The sequence below is a fragment of the Telopea speciosissima genome, chromosome 2 (assembly GCF_018873765.1).
Source record: "Telopea speciosissima isolate NSW1024214 ecotype Mountain lineage chromosome 2, Tspe_v1, whole genome shotgun sequence".
Lineage (NCBI taxonomy): Eukaryota > Viridiplantae > Streptophyta > Magnoliopsida > Proteales > Proteaceae > Telopea > Telopea speciosissima.
Genome location: NC_057917.1, coordinates 4,459,767 through 4,477,492, shown reverse-complemented (window position 1 = coordinate 4,477,492; position 17,726 = coordinate 4,459,767). Strand labels below are relative to the sequence as shown.

General features: G+C 38.3%; 1 protein-coding gene across 1 annotated transcript; it reads right to left on the bottom strand.

The window, feature by feature from the left end:
* Positions 1–669: 669 nt before the first annotated feature.
* Positions 670–16,828, bottom strand: LOC122649777 (probable DNA helicase MCM8). Its single transcript, XM_043843017.1, has 17 exons — positions 16,581–16,828; positions 15,980–16,120; positions 15,794–15,896; positions 15,477–15,699; positions 15,226–15,389; positions 13,506–13,769; positions 12,956–13,051; positions 12,493–12,645; positions 5,276–5,346; positions 5,065–5,183; positions 3,638–3,767; positions 3,045–3,093; positions 2,802–2,964; positions 2,546–2,720; positions 1,354–1,524; positions 1,149–1,262; positions 670–877 (listed from the first exon to the last, which is right to left on the bottom strand). Exons 1-17 carry the CDS (start codon positions 16,755–16,757, stop codon positions 827–829), a joined length of 2,364 nt encoding a protein of 787 aa, XP_043698952.1. The 5' UTR covers positions 16,758–16,828; the 3' UTR covers positions 670–826.
* Positions 16,829–17,726: the final 898 nt, after the last annotated feature.

Below are 17,726 nucleotides of genomic sequence, written 5' to 3'. Positions count from 1 at the left end.
AGTATGTAAGAACTATTTCTACACTCAGTTGAAATTTGAAATTTCAAACAAACATCTAAATCTAATGTCTAGGACACCCAAATGGATACCATTTTGCAAGTGTTTCAAGATCACAATCGTGATGGCCTTTACTACGGAGAAGTCTTGAACAGATGTTCTCTGCAGCACTAATCAAGGCTAAAACAAAATTATTCTGATTGCAACAGTCTCTATCGACCGGGCATTGGGGAATATCTTTCCCAACACTGGTCGGACATGAGCATTGATGTGCCCAGGACAATGTATGCCTGCAAAACAATAGGAAATATTAATTACAAGCATAGTTATCAAGGCGGTGAGGCAACCAAGAATTTTTATATGGAATCAGCTATGAATATACATAGTTCACCTTTTTTGGCCATTTTCTCCTTTGCGTCCCTAAAAGTGCAGAAAATTGATGAAGCTTAGCTCTTCTAGCTAGATCTACAAGATTTTTCAATCAAAAAAATCTAAATTTTGGAAATCTATGCTTCTTTTTCCTGATTCTATTTTCTAGGGTATTGTCTGACTCCCGGCCAATTCCAATCTGATCTGAATCAGAAGTGATGGAGACCGATTCTGTACCGACTCCGAGTTTTTAAACCTTGGATTTTTTAGATAACCAAATAAAATATATACCACAAACAAGCATGTCCATATGCGCAAAATCATCAAACTGTCAAAAGAATGACAGATTATTTTAGCATCAGAAAAGTGATGGGAAACACATACAAAGTACTGTAAACCATAAAATATTTACAAAAGAATAAAGAAATATAATTCAACCTTGTTTTCATGCTGAACAACTTTAGCCCCTAGACCATGATTGTTGACTCCGAGAATAAGATGATGACAACACCTGCATGAGAGAAATTTGAGATCACCGATTGTTACTGTGGTTCTGCTGTGAAGCCAAGCAACATTTGCAGTCTGAACTAAAGAAATCAATTTTATGATAAATATGAAGCACTTAGATTGATTCTGTGATGAAGAACTAGGAACAATTTTCTACAGAATGGACCAAGCTTGCCAGTTCACTGGGTTTAGCTGTGGGAAAGGATTCCCCCCCCCCCCCCCCGCCCTTGGTTCTAGCACTTGGAAGAGTTGGGTATGGATAGTCTGAGGAGTACCTGATATTTCTTAGGTCCCTTCTTAAGTAGATAACCAACACTGTTCAAGTTATCCAAAAATGTATCAATATCTGGAACTTTAAGGCCAATCCTATCTGCCAAACTGTACATTTCCTGAAAAAGCAGTGAGATTTCATTATTTTATATTGTAAGAGGGAGGAAAAGCAGCAACTGCTAAAGCAAACAGAGAAGGAAGACAGCTTACAGATACGGTAAACAAATCTTTCTGCTGCAACTCTGATTGTTTATGGAGGGCACTAAGAAATCTTTTGGCCTCTTTCGATTGACTCATCCCACCACTCCGACCAAAGTCCACAAAACCATGCTCATCTACGTATTTATCATACAAAGATTCTTTCATTATTTCAACCACATCCTGCAAAACCAGATGATGGTGCATTGATGTATCTGGAGAGATTAAGAACAAGTCTATTGTTTTGTCTACAATTCAGAGAACGTGTAGAAAGAGAAACAATAATGATTGAGCTCAGGGCTCAATCGAAATGTGTGCTATTACTGCAACCCATGATATTTTAATGCAAAGCAAAGTTCTGAAGAGAAGTTGTAAATCTTGAGTTTCCAATCAAGGATGAGGTTGTACTCATGTATAGTTTTCTGCAAATTTTTAGCAGTATCACATCTAACCAAACTGTAGATATGAATGAACTACAAAGCAATTATTTGAGCAACTTATTATTTAATAACATTCATCAAAGAGTAGTTTTGAGAAGGCATTCCTTGAAGGCTATGGTTTATCCTTTCAGCAGCTATGGCTTGGATTTCCTTTCTTTTGAGCCATGTCTGGTTTCAAGAATCACTCTGTACTCTGTAGTTGACAGATAGAGAACAGTGTTTCCACAGACTGCTAGGCCCTGTGGTCATACAGATGATGTTAAATTATTTATCCACTCGTGTCCCCCTTTGGATAATCCGCCGTGTTAGAGCTCCTGTATGATATACATATTGTTTCCTCCCTTTCCTATGAGGTTGGCCTTTTAGAGGGAGCGGTTTCTACATGGTATTAGAGCAGGCAGGGATCACGGTATCGAGTCCCCCTGGAAGCAGGCAGGTGTTAAATTATTTATCCACCCGTGTCCCCCTTTGGATAGTCCGCCGTGTTAGAGCTCCTGTATGATATACATATTGTTTCCTCCCTTTCCTTTAAGGTCGGCCTTTTAGAGGAAGCGGTTTCTACAGATGGAAATGGCTGTTGATCCTATGTGTATGTGTGTGGGGGTCAGGGTGTGGACTATGGACCTTTCCACCCAGATGGTTTGGCTGTTAAACAACCGTCATGCCAAAATGTGCTAATAATGGAGTTCAGTTTTAAAAGCATCATAAAAATTTTAAATTCAGGGGGACAGAATTAACAAGCTAGCTCTGTTATACGAACCCACCAAAGCATCTTGAGCTGTTATTTCTTCCCTTAGATCCAACCTTGCACGAGCTTCTGCCAGTCTCACTAGACTTTCCAGTTGCCTAGCTGTTATTGGAGTACCATCAGCTGAAGTATTTCGGTCTCTCAATCGTAAGTAAAACTTCTGTAGAATTTCTGCTGCAGCTCTTGACATCCTAATGCAACAAAAGTTCAAATAAGTTCTGCTGGGTGAGTCTATAGATAGAACCAACAGGAATAGTTTCTGTCAAGATCACCTGGGGAAGACAAAAGTTCTTGCATAAGCAATATATTTGCGAAGAAGTGGACCAGGCAAAGGGACAAAATCTCTGTCTTTCTTTGGGTCAAGTCTCAACATTGAAGCTAAAGAACTACCTTTTACACTCAAATCTGTCTCTTTATCATCGTGCAGTGCCGCATCTTTTCAAAATAAAATGCATATTCTGTTAAAGAGAGATTTTAATTAGGTGATTTGATGAAGAAATAATTAACAGCATTACCTCTTCGTTGTCTTTTGGCTCCAGAATTCTCCCCATATCCTGCATGAAGCTGCACAAGACATCCATGCATTCCACCATATCATTAAGAAGGACGACACTTTCAGTACATAGCTATGTACCATTCTTCAACTTTTAGGAAACAGCCTCTCCCAAAGCAGGGGTAAGGCTGCATACAATATGACCCTCCGCAGACCCCACGATGGCGGGAGCCTCGTGCACTGTGTACATCCTTTTTTTATGTAAGTTCTAAGCCTCCCTATACATGCAATCATGTGTGAGCTCAGGACAGAGGTCCGAAATGCAGCTGTCCCGACCAAATCATTCATGTGTAAATGCTTAAGAATCTACATAGTGGAAGTGAAGATGAATACTTATTTTCCATGCCATGTTCAAGTACATTTAAAGTAGGAATGTATGACACAACACTCACATATCACCATGCATGTGTAAATGCTTAAGAATCTACATAGTGGAAGTGAAGATGAATGCTTATTTCCCATGCCATGTTCAAGTACATTTAAAGTAGGAATGTATGACACAACACTCACATATCACCATGCACCCACGTATGTAGGTTTGAGACAATAACTTACTGACATGATGTGCTCAGAGACTTGCTTATCAAGCAGTTCATTAGGCTTATCAAGTAAAATGAAGACCAAATCAAATCGCGAGAGGAGAGCAGCACTCATTTTCAAATTCTCGTTGACAGTTTTTGCACGGCTGCAATTGGATTTCAGAACGAAGTTATTAGAAAACTAGGTGTAGTAAAAAATAAAAGAAAAAGTTAACAGTATGGCTTATAAATTCTAGTAGATTCATGGATCTTAAAGTCGAACTCTCAATAAAAAAAAGCCATGGCCCAGTGCTGGTCCTCCTATGCGAGGTCCTGGGAGGGATGAGTTTAGAGACAGTCCCTCCTATGTGAGGTCCTTCGGCACTTTTACGCAAAATGGTTATTATCAATATTTGAACCCGGGCATTTTCCCTGGCAACCCGAACCTTTTATAACTGGTCCAGCAATGGCCCCAAAAGTCGAACTCTCAATAGAAAAGAAAAATTAATTCCTTGCTTCTGAAGAAATTGTCACATGAAAGGAATACAAAGGGCCATACGAACTGCAATAATTATTAGTTCACCAAAAAAGAGTAGCAAAAAGTTCTTGATTGTAGCAAAGATTCTCTTAGGCTATGTTTGTTTCAACGAAAATATTTTGCAGATGTTGCTGAAGGCAAAAGGAAATTGTATTGGTCTAAAGAAACATGAAAATATTTTCTTGAAACACAATACAAAGTTTTGAAAAACAACTACCATTTTAAATTTCTGGATGTTGTTTTCCAGAAGAAAAAAATGTTGGCATCTTGATCCATGATACAAGTACCACCTATTGAGGACACTAACCCCATCATATAGTTGAATTCTTATCCTAATTCAACGATGCTTAAATGTGCTTCTTTCTCATAAACAATAGAAAAATGACAAAAATACCAAAGACATACAAAATAATTTATATAAATGAAAGTTCAAATTCTGAAATCAATCAAAACAAATGGAGCCTCTAGTAAATATTTACATAATCATGATGAAAGACAAGAAGCTTCAAGTAATCGAGATTCATGCTGTCACTTTACTTCCACCCTCCACACACCCCCCCCCCCCAAAAAAAAAAGAAAAAAAAACGACCAACTGGGGGGGAGAATGACCTAAATATGCATCATAGTTATCAATGACCAAAATGCAGTGTCATAACCTTTGGACGTAAGTAGCAATCAACGGGAAAATATGGAGCATACAATGCAATATGAGGTGTGTTTGTGTATGAAAATGGCTTCCATATTTTTCATATTGCATATTACTGTCCATACTTTCTGACAGTGCGCACTTTACTCATTGAAACTGTCGTATTGAATATTGAGGTCATTTTCACAAAACAACTTTATGATGGTGTACCAAGAAAGAACAAATCTTAGAACATAATAAAGATTATTGGAGCCTGAAGTGAATGGTAAAAGGATATTACTTATAATGGCCACCAACAGGATTCGCTGCTGCTAGCACAGAAGTACGTGCTGATAAACTTGCTACTAGTCCAGCCTTTGCAACAGAGACACATTGTTGCTCCATGGCTTCTAATAGAGACTAAGATGAACAAAAAATGGATAAACCACCCAAGTCTTAAATCCCATATGCACAACTTATTGGGCTGGTCAATAGAAACAAAAGTCACAAACCTGATGTTCTGCAGACATTTTATCAAACTCATCAATACAGCATAATCCACGGTCTGCAAGAACCATGGCACCTGCTTGGAATTTATATCATTAGGATTGGCAGATCAACTTTAAATAAAATTGATGAATAATAATTTATGTGCATACTGTTCCTGTAAACTAAAAACGATGATATTGTCACCAAAACTCTGTTTATAAAATGATTCTGTTCTAGCCAGATAATGAAGTAGCTCATGGACCTCCATTTATTACCAACATGTTAATCCCCAAAATTTTCTTATCGGTGTAGCACAATGTGTTTCAGACCAAAACATGCCAGCAAGAAGAATGAATATTCATCCATTTCTTATCAAGCACGTAAAATTATCTGGCTCACCAAGTTTAAGGACTAGAGACAAGGTTGGGTTGTAGTGGAGATGAGGATGTTGAGGAGGATGCGCGGCAAGACCAGGAGAGATAGGATAAGGAATGCTTGTATTAGAACTGAAGTGGGAGTTGCACCAATCCAGGACAAGCTTCGTGAGAGCCGCTTGAGGTGGTTTGGTCATGTCCAAAAGAGACCCATTGATGCACCAGTAAGGAAGAGTGACCAGATTCAATTTGAAGGAGCTAAAAGAGGTAGGGGCAGGCCTAAAATGACTATTGGAGAAGTGAGAAAAGATATGCATATGGTAGGGCTCGATCCTAGTATGGTTGTGGATAGAGTTGTTTGGAGGACAAGGACCCGAGTAACCGACCCCTCGTAGGTGGATGTTCCTGGGATGTTGCTTTGACTACTGCTTAGGCTTTTTTCCTTTAGTAGTTTTATTTTATATTATTTTATGGGTTTTTGACAAATGCCCCCTGAAAATGCCCATTTATCCAAATGCCCCCTTATAACTTTTCTAATTGCAAACTCCCCCCTATTTTCAAAACATTGCAGCACTTTGGTCCTTGCCGTTAATTTGGGATGTTATATGTTAGTTTTAAGGAATCTAATGACCAAAATGCCCTTCTGATAATAACCCATAAAAATTAAAGAATAAAATGACCAAAATGCCCTCATCTTCCCCAAATCGATTAGGGTTGAAACTGAAAATTTTTGCCCCAAATTGGTTAGGGTTTAAACCCATCTTTTCTTCATGTTCTTCTTATAATCAAACTCTCGCTTGAGTACTTCAATCTGTTTCAGAGTGGTTTTTGAATAGAGGTCAACAATGGATATCGATTGGGTTCCTGCAATGTACTTCCCATGTGGTACATGTTTTGTACGTTTGCCTGCCGTGTAAGCAGCAATGGAGATCTGCAAGAACATGAATAGAATGTAAAAATGGGGGTAAATAACTTAATTAAGTGTAACATTATCCTCAAAAGGCAATATTGTCTAATTGAAACAGCATTTCTATTGCAGAAGTTCTTCCAGTCAGAACAGAAGTGTGTATTAAGAGTATCCTCCAGAAGATCACACAAGATGCTTTCTACTTCTCAACCTCTCTATTTTACCACCATTTCCACCATCTTTTCAAACTTTTGGAGATATAGGCAATGCTGTTTTTAGTTAAAGCCGCGTCTTTTGATCATATGGTCTCCCATCTCTAAAAAAATTAAAATTGAGTAGCAACAGTAGAGATTTGCCTGAACCAATCACAGCCAAAGTAATTCATTACCACTGTTCATGAATGTTTCATGAAGAAAATAAGGAATTAATGCTGAAAGTAGCTGAAGTAGTGGAGGAAATGAAATAAAGGAAACAAACCATGAACAAGTAAGCTCCGAGAATCCAAAAACCGTTATTCCGATTTAAAATTGAACTGAAGCACGAAACCAATCACAGACAACTGAAGAAAAGCCCTTGTAACAAAGTAGAGCATCTCCTTCCCTAACCCAAGCTTCTGGAAGTAAGACAGAGCCACAGCCATTAAAACCACTGTGAGTGTCGCAATCGGTTTCAACATGCCCTTTAGGTAATGAACCCAATCGATATCCATTGTTGACCTCTATTCAAAAACCACTCTGAAACAGATTGAAGTACTCAAGTGAGAGTTTGATCATAAGAAGAACATGAAGAAAAGATGGGTTCAAACCCTAGCCAATTTGGGGAAAAAATTTCCAGTTTCAACCCTAATCGATTTGGGGAAGATGAGGGCGTTTTGGTCATTTTATTCTTTAATTTTTGTGGGTTATTATCAGAAAGGCATTTTGGTCATTAGATTCCTTAAAACTAACATCTAACATCCCAAATTAACGGCAAGGACAAAAGTGCTACAATGTTTTGAAAGTGGAGAGGAGTTTGCAATTAGAAAAGTTGTAGGGGGTATTTGGACAAATGGGCATTTTCAGGGGGCATTTGTCAAAAACCCTTATTTTATTTATTTATTTATTTTTAATCCCTTATTACCTTTTCTTCCTTCTACTGCTCTTATGTCTATTACTGTCATGATCTTTTCGGATCTATGTAGCCGACCCCATTTAGTTGGGATAAGGTTATGGTTGTTGTTGTAGACAAGGTTGGGTTGTAGCTTAGCATTTCATTAAGAAGGGAATACAGAGAGAGAGAGAGGATAAGATGGGTTGTTGGTTATCTTTAAAGACTTCTTTCTCTTCCATCCTAATAAAGATGTGCGCTAACACCTGCCTTCCTGGAAACTTTCTAGGCACATTAAGAGGATGAAAGAGGGGGAAAACGAAAAAGAAATTGGGATAAATGATAAAGGATGAGGCATGCCCATTTCCACGCTTCCACCGTTTGGTTCTGTGGGTGGATGTCCACAGACTACCCCCATTAAGATATAGCAGGAGATAACATTGCATGAGAAAGAAGGTAATGTAAGGTTAGATCACAAATGATCTAACCTCAGGCAAGATCTAGATCTCAATCAATAAACTTCAGATTAAGGGAACAAATCAGCAAATAAAACAGAAGATAGAAGAGAAGATGGAGGGATAGAAGGGTAATGGGGATAGAGGGTTGTCTCAGTCGTGGGCCTCTCACCCTCAACTCTCTCAGTTGATCTCTCAGCCTTTCTCAGGACAATGGTTTGCAAAAGCAAGCTTAATTTTTTTTTTTTCATTCATTTCTATTCGTTTCAAAAACTTACAATAAGGCCTCTATATATAGTGAGGGCTTAGCCAAGAGAATAGTAGTAGATACTTGTTGAGAAGCTGCTTAGAAGTTGTTGCTGAGAAGCTACTTAGAAGCTGCAAAGGGAATGGCTTGATGAAGACAAATTGGCTGGTCCAATTTTGTCCCAAAGTTAGGGACTGGTTAGGCTTGTGCTGACTGATCTTGGCTGGACTAGATCTTCTTCCTTTGATTGTATGTCAGCCCATGCATGGGGCTAGGATCTACATCAGCTCTCCCCCTCCTAGAAAAAATTCGACCTCGAATTTTGAAGATGGTAGGGTTAAGCTTGGTGTGGTGAATGTCAAATTTCTGTCCAAACAAATATTTTTGCAGTTCCTTGAAGATACAGATGTAATCCAGAATGTGTGGAGTTCGTTTTTCAAAGTACTTTGGTGGAATAACAAATTCCACGTGTTCAACTTCCACATCATTCACTGCCTTAACTTTGATTACTTTAAATTCTTCAATGTAAGCCTCGGCATTCGGAACATCAAGGGCTGACTCTTTCATGACGATAGAAATTGCTGGAAATTCAACATTAACTTCATAGATGTCATTGTTATCATCCAGGGTGTCTTCACACTCTTCTCCTTGGTATCATCAACAGCCCAATCATTATCAAGTTGTGGTTCACACACCAACATCTCCGGAATGGATTCAATGGCTGTGATTATTGAGTCTCTCTTCTCTTGTTGCTCTTCCATCTTCAAAATTTCAATGACTTCCATGGTAGTCTGTCTACTCTGATACCAATTTAATGTAAGGTTAAATCACGAATGATCTAACCCCAAGCAGGATCTAGATCTCAATCAATAAACTTCAGATTAAGGGAACAAATCAGCAAATAAAACAGAACATAGAAGAGAAGATGGAGAGATAGAGGGTTGTCTCAGCCGTGGGCCTCTCACCCTCAACTCTCTCAGTTGATCTCTTAGCCTTTCTCAGGACAATGGTTTGCAAAAGCAAGCTTACATTTTTTTTTCATTCATTTCTATTCTTTTCAAAAACTTACAATAAGGCCTCTATATATAGTGAGGGCTTAGCTAAGAGAATAGTAGTAGATACTTGCTGAGAAGCTGCTTACAAGCTGCTGCTGAAAGTTGCTTACAAGCTGCTGCTGAGAAGCTGCTAAGGGAATGGCTTGATGAAGACAAATTGGCTGGTCCAATTCTGTCCAATTCTGTCCCAAAGTTAGGGACTGGTTAGGCTCGAGCTGACTGGTCTTGGCTGGACTAGATCTTCTTCCTTCGATTAGGGACTGCATGTCAGCCCATGAATGGGGCTGGGATCTACATCAGAAGGTGAGCCCAGAGAAACAGAAAAAAGAGGTTAGAGTTGTCCAAGGCTAAAAAATTTCTCTCCATGCATATATATTAGCTAGGTCACATTTAGAGAATTCTTTTGCAATATTTAAAAAGAAAATTGGACCCTACACTGAGGGATGATAATCTTAGAGGGAAAAAAATCCTGCTTTTGTAGCCTCCTCTCGGTCAGCCCTCAACATTTCACAAACATAGTTGCATCTTTTTTGTTAGTAAAACACTTTTAGTTGTGACAAACCCAGAAATAAAGGAGAGAAGAGAAGTTGGACGATAGACAATGTGTTCTATCGTTTGATGGCCGACTATTGCCCGATGGAACCGATGTGCAGGATCAACCCCACTAATAATAATTACTCCGCCGTCCAGGATCAACCCCACTCATAGTCCGATGGAGCCGATGTGCATTGTCCTCTGACTGTAGAACATATGAATGCCACGTCATAGTCTGGGAGAAGAAACGAGTATAGACCTCCACAGTTGCCATGTAAATTGCATCATCAACATGCTGAAGGTAACCTATCCTAGGATATGAATCACCAAAGTGTGAAGAACTAACCACTAATCCACTATGATATGACGGCTTTAGGAAGGCTTCACTGATGTACTAAGAAGGTTCAATACTGTGTTTCCCAGGTGATTTCGGCGTAGATGCGGCGAAGATTCAAAGATATCAACAATCACCAAAAACAAGTGAAAGAGGAAGAAATGGGAGGAAAAAAAGTGAAAAAACCAAGGCTAGTGAGCTCTCGGTCGAAATTTCGACCGAGACTCACGACTCACGAGACCTTTACCTTTTATAAAGTAAGTTTGTAACATCTTGCCGAAATTTCGGCGAGATGTTACAAATAGTCAAAATTTCGGTATATGTCTGAAATTTTGATCGAGTTTTTATATTTTTTCAATTCGAGGTTACGTTTCGTTTCGGCTCGACTGAAATACTCAAAATTTCTGAGATTTTGACCGAGACGAAACGAGTTTTTGTACTATGGTTGTAAGGGGTATTGTTGTCACTGGCTTATTATAAGTCATGTTAAGTTGTAATTTTATATTTTATTCTTTTTACCTTTCACCTCCCCAGGGAGACCTATATAATTTCAAGAAGTTGTTAATGAAGAAAATAGTTGAGTGGAGTCCATTCTCCCTCACGATTCCGAACTCTTCTTCTTCTTTCTTCCTTCTTCCTCCTTTTTCTCCTTCCCCTAACTGTTAATCCTTGTTCCCTTGTTAGAATCGATCCGCACCTAATTTCTAACTTGTAGATCATTATAAGTGTTGAGGAATTGTCTATTTGATTTTTTGTGATAACTAAACCATGGGAATATGTTTGATATAATTGTATTATATCTCCCTTTTTTTGTTGTGTGTAAGTATGCATAATGTTTTGTGACAATGACTTCATGGTTGGTCAAGGTTTCTTGATCATCCATCATTGGCAGCAAGTGACAATTCAATGGAAATCATGTGTCTTGTGTAAGACCAAGTTTGCTGGAGATGTTCCATTCCAACAATGGGTCAAGAGCTTCAACGGTATTCATCAAGGACTAGGTTTGAAGACATCTCTAGACTCGGGATTTTTACTATGTAATTTGTATATCTCTTGTAAAAATCCTATGCAAAGTGATTCTCCCACCATGGACACTTAGGACCTAAACAAAAGACCTAAATTAATCTCCCAAGGCATAACTTGACTTAGGACCCTTTGGTTGACCGACCTCGAGAATTAACTTGACCAAAATTGAGTGCTTTTGACTAAGAACATATTAGAATAAGTTTGGTATCTAAGTTAGTCAAAATCAAAATCAAAATTAACTTAAAGAGGCATCTGGTCGCGTCACCGGCTCTCCGGAATAGCAGCCGCATCCTATACCCGAGAGATTTGATGAACTGGTCGCTTCACCAGTCCAACAGCAGCTATCGACTGCAAACCCACAGAGAGTTGGCTTTTGCCACCTCTTGTACTGGCAGCAGCCGGAAGTCTTCCGGTCACTTAGGTGGTCCACCGGTGTCGATCTGGCTACTATTCATCGGCTATAAAACAGCAATATATAGTAACAGTCACTTCCATCTGGACGACCGGCTGAAAATGGTGGTTGACCGGTAAGGGTGTCTTTTGCCTGTTGGACCCTATTTTGACAAGGTTTTTTTAGCCCCCTTTGAACACTATTTAAGATGGTTGTTGGGGACATTTAATCTACCACTTTGAGCCATCAATTGAACATTCTAAAATGTCCTTGCCTCTATTGTGAGATTCATTCATTGTGCCTTCATTTGTATACCAACCTTGTCAGGGGCTTTTAATTGTGCATTAAATTTTGTATCTTGGCTATTGAGCCATTGAATTATCTTCTCATCTTTGTAGTTAGAGTTGTTTGGGTTGTTAGTGGTGAGCCTTGGTAAAACCACTAGGTGCGAGTATGCCTAAATCACTTGGGTTTGTGTTGATCTCCTAAAAGCTTTGTAAGTGAGTTAGAGATAGTGAACCTGTCAAAGCCAAGTGTGATCTTGGGAGTGGATGTGGGCAAGTTAACAAACCACTACAAATCTTGTGTCTAAATTGTCTCTCAATTTCTCTTCTTGTAACCTTATTTACACACCCTCTTCTTCATCAGCTCTCTTTAAGGAGTTCTGTGTCTTGGATGAATCGAGGAATTCATTTGAGAGAATTTTCATTTTAACCCAATTTACCCCCCCCCTCTCGTGTTCCACGATCCAACAATAAGTTCATCCAAAAGATTGGAAGAATGAAAAGCTTGAAAGGAAAACAAAGGAAGATGAATGTGCTTCATATATACCAGCCTCAAAAGCATAGTCACTTGTCATAGAATCCTTCACAACGGCGACTGTGAGACCTGCATTTGTTGTTGCATTACCACATACATATATGCCTCGTGGAGAAACAGCAGCTGCTGCTTGCAGCAGTTGGCTCTTACCCAACCCAGGATCACCTGGCAACATAAAATTCAAACATTTGAGTACATTCATCACTTTTTTTAATCTTTAGTTGCTGAACAATTTCATAATAATTTTGACCTGAAAATGAACAATATAGATATTAATGTTAATTCCCATGATATAGGCAAACTATGATAGAGTTTTCATAAAAAGTTTATGTTTTCTTATGCTTTCATCTGTCTCAGCAGCATAAGCTGTCAATTTAAAAACAAGAAAACACTACCAAACACAGAAATGGAAAGCAAAACAACTTAACAACCCACAAAAGTTTGACTCAGAAGACAGGAGATGGTTTATATCTACCAACAACAAGGACATGAATGTCTCCTCTAACAGGGACCTTGTTCTGATCTGCTGAATGCTTTCTCACACCTCCAAACAATGATAGTGTTATGCCGGCTGTTTCGAAAAAAGAGTGAAAAAAAAAATTAGTATAAAAGTACCAATCTGGTCACCGGCATAGACAAGGTGAGCCAATATAAGTGTCACTGAGATTCAGAAAAACAGAGAGAGAAACGAGGAGGAAGGGAGAAAAAACTCTTCTTCTTAAAACATGCTTAGACAATCTAATTTACCCAAACCCTCATCTAATGAAACAAGAGGACAAAGCCTAAAATTCAAATAGAACCATACATACTTCTAAATCATGAGTACGTCTGGTTAAACAATTGAGATGTATCAATTTTGATGATTATTTTGAGCAATAATCCAACAAGAAATTATTCACCAATTCTAATATTCTCACTTTCAACAAGATTATTAGCAACAGATAACTGAAATCTATGCAAGTTCTATAAAACAATACAATAAGAAGAACCAATGAAAACTCATAACTGTAAGAGATTTTGTCTACCTTTGACAAGCTCATGGCCATAGATAGAAGGACAAATAGACTGAAGTATTTGACGGAAGATATCTGAATCATACTCCTCTGAGAACTTAACAATAAATTCCAGATCCCTTTGAGAAAATGAATACAAATCCAACAGCTCCGTAGCTCTAACATCAGCACTACCATCTTGCATATCCTCAGGTATAGGCTGGGACTTCGAGTTCCTAATTGAAACTGCCTCTAGATATAAATAGTATAAACCTTGATTCTTGCTTTTTGATTTCCCTGACATTGTCAAAATTCTCTTGAGTTTGTGTCTTTCATATAAAGAAAGCTGAGAGGATTAGTTCCACTGACAAACAACTTACAAATTCTAAATAACAATACATGGATTTGTAAAAACAAATACTTTGCATTGATACATCCAACATGAGACAATTCCATAAGTAACACCAACATATTCCAGTAGAATAATGGAAAAGAAAAATGAGTTGCTGGAAATTAACATTATTAGAAGTCACAATACAATCACATGCATGCTAGAGCTAGACAACTAAGATAGGAATGAAAGAGTCATTACTCATTATTGTGAATATAAAATAGGCTCAACTCCTAACACAAAGGGAACAATAAAGCACCATATTCAACCACAGTAGGACAAAAATGTTTTTTGATACAAGTATTACACAAGAACTACAGAAAATTATAGCTATCAGAAGCTACACAAGACCTATATATTCTTACTCTCAAAAGAAATGTATTCTTTCAGCAAAAATATTAATTTCTATAAACAAAAGATGTATGCTACATGGACCACAAACATGTCTGTTAAATGACAGCCATCTCTAGTATCCCAAGAAATAGCATAAAGAACCTGAAAGTGCACAGAGTTCAAAGTACAGAAGGTGAGATTCAATAACTTTTGCCATACGGGGAAAGCAAAATCGGGTCACATTCTTACAGATAGTTCGAATTAATATGGTGATCAAGGCATTAAAAATAAATTTCCACAGCAAATTCAGTAATGTACTTGACAAAACCTGGGGAAAACTGTTGCTAAAAATATATGCTATTTTGAGAATACCTTGATTACTTTATCTGAATTCTGTAGTTTTCATCGGTTTTGCATCAACTTAATGGCATGGTCTCTAAAATTACATAGAAAAAGGGCAGGAAACAGGACTAGTAATGATTTGGACAAAAGATAGTCATGTCCAGATACACTGATAGAAGGCATAGAAAATTTACACCCCCAAAAAAATCCACAAGATAAGCCTTCTATGTCAGTTATGCAAAATATCAATCAGCATGCCTGGATGCCTGCGTCAATATTTGCAGCCACAGATTTATGAAACAAGGGCATAATCAAACAGCTACTTTCCATCTTTAAAGGGCACAAAACTCACATGACAACACAGAATCATGCAACAGATTTTATGAAACAAGAGCATAATCAGAGACCTGCGTAAAACAGCAATTAAGAAAGAACTTCCCCAGGCATGAATGCACAAAAAAATTCTGTATAACCATAATTGAAAAACCTCATCATCAGTTAGTAATATGCCAAACTTATTGAATGAATATTAGACTTGTAGGAAAATATGATAAATATTGACTTTGGTATCTGCTAAAGGCACCATGGCCTCAAAAAGAGAACATGAATAAACCTCAATGACAGAAATAAAATCTAGCATCATAAGTGAGGCAAAATCGTCAAGTAAAAGAGAAATAGCAGTCATACCCCCTCCAATATCCATGTAATTGTTAATTACTTTTATAATTCCAGTAACAGTCACCACATCTCCAGGTATGCATGCATCAACTAGATCCTCAGTCAGCTCACACTCTACAGTTCGTGGCACTCGGCCTTCCTCATGATTCTCAGATTTTAGCAGCTCCTGAAGTCTGAATAGACAAATGAAAACATCAGAAATATTCCAAAAATAGGTAGTGAAAGTAACATTGATGAAGGATGGAATATGCAGTGCTTGCCTTATTTTCTGGAAATCTATAGTCCTGGCTGTAGACCTTATTGGGTTAAAATTTTTGCTCTTACATCCATGGAAAGCACAAACTGATGGTGGTGAGAATTTTCCATCAGGAAAGATCCTCGTGATTTCAGTGCCACACTTGGCACATGTAAAATCCATCTCTACCACTAAAGGCCTGACAGTGCTAACTTTGACAATTGTACCACGCACCGATACAAGCTTGCCTGTTAAATGACTAACAGAGGTCATTCATCTTTTTCTACTTAACAAAGCTTAAACCATGAAAAGACTGAAAACTGTAAATAGTTTTGAGATGACCAATATAAGCAGCTTTTAGGTTCTTCAAAGCAATCATTGACTCAGGGTAATTATGCAGCCGAATATTTATCTTGATGCAATTGTCCAACTTGGGCAACAAAGCCTGGTACAGAATAAACCTACTATTAATCCCAAGCAAATGTATAATTGAATGTAATGTGACGTTTTATGGCTTTAACTATATACCTTGTGAACTGCGATAGCCATACATGATATGGCATTCTTAGGATCTTTCTCAAGCTCCGCGAAGAACTTCTCAACTTCACATATTTTCCGAAGTTGTTGGAGGTCAATTGGCAAGAAGAAGAAACCGTCATCGTCCTTAACCTGGTCATGTTATTTGAGCATAACTAGTTTCTCAAGTCACAAATAAGTCTACCGGGTTCAAAGCTTAAAGAGTATAACAAGCAATTCATTAAATTCTCAGACATGAATTTCTAGGGTTCGAAAACTCAGTTCCGTTCACACATCTCACCGTTGAGCTGTGTTACTTTCCTATGTTCTTAACATTAATCCTCATCCAGAAACACCTCGCAGAATGTAATCGATCTTCTTGCCAACATTTTTCCAATAAAATAACTATAGTTGATCGATTACGAAAAGGAAAAAAAAAACGATGGATTAATACAAAGCAAGTGAGAACCAGTGACGGTAGGGCAAACAAACATTTGCAATTCAGGCTCAAGCGCAACACAAGAACCCTAAACTTCTCAGACGAAATGAAAGAGATTCTGCACGAAAGAATTGGTGAAGAGAAAAATGAACTTATCATGGTTTCTGAGCGTACCTGTGAAAGTAGACTTGTTCCAGGTGGTTTGGAGAAGAAATGGGCAAGATGTAAAGCGAGTTGGAGCTTGTCATCATCCATGGAGGATTCTGGAAAGTAAGTGGGCCATAGATTGGCGATGACGCTCACTTCGATCGAGTGGAAATGCTTGCTCGCACCTTCCTTTCCACAGTACATTGCGACACCGGAGACGTTTCTGCAAATTGCGAATCTACTTTTAGCGGGAAGACTAGGGAGAGACTATCAGAAGAGTTCGGGGTGTTTCAAAATTTCGTTACGAACGCTAACTGGTCGCGTGTTTTCTGTGTAGACAGGATCCCATGAAATTACCCTTCAGCCCCAGTGAAATAACAATTTTCAAATAACAATTTTCATTTGGACTGATCTCCTGTACGCCCTCTCATTGACCCGTGCTGATTCAAACGCTACACGACCAGACAATGCCCTTTTTTTTTTCCTTTTTGATGGCATAAAAACAGAAGGGGCATTGTTCTCTGTGCCGCAGTGCAGGCTGCGCCCAAACACATGAGAGTGGGCGCAATGATCATCCTACCCCCTGAGTGGCAGACCCATGTGCTTGAGCGCAACCTGCACTGTGGCACAGAAAACATTCTCCCAAAAAAGAAATATCCCTATATCTTAAACGTCGGAAGTATTAACAAAATTAGCTATTAAAGGGAATAGCATCTGTACCCAAAATGGCTTTGAGAGCTAAATTTCTTAATAGCTCGGACATAAAGTCGTCAATCCATAATTTAAAAAGAACTTTGGATAAGTTAGTGGTTAAGTTGCTAATTAAAGATAAGGAGAGACTAGGTTCCAAGGAATCTTGATGTTATCAGAGGGATGAAGGTCTTTGTTGTTGCAACAGACCTCTTGTGGTATGATACTTGATTTTCTGGCTTCTTCCTATCCTTTCAGTATTCCTATAAGCTCAGCTTTCATCGCATCCGAAATTGATTGAGAACCTGCAGAAGATAGACCATTCTGGCAAGCTATCAAAATGCAAAAAAAAACAGAACCCAACTAGTTAATCCTACTTGTAGGTCAGAAATGCCTACGCATATTAAAACAGGGCAGTGTACATTGAGGTTAGATACATATTGGGAAAAACTATAGTTAATTGTAATCATCAGTCATTGAGAA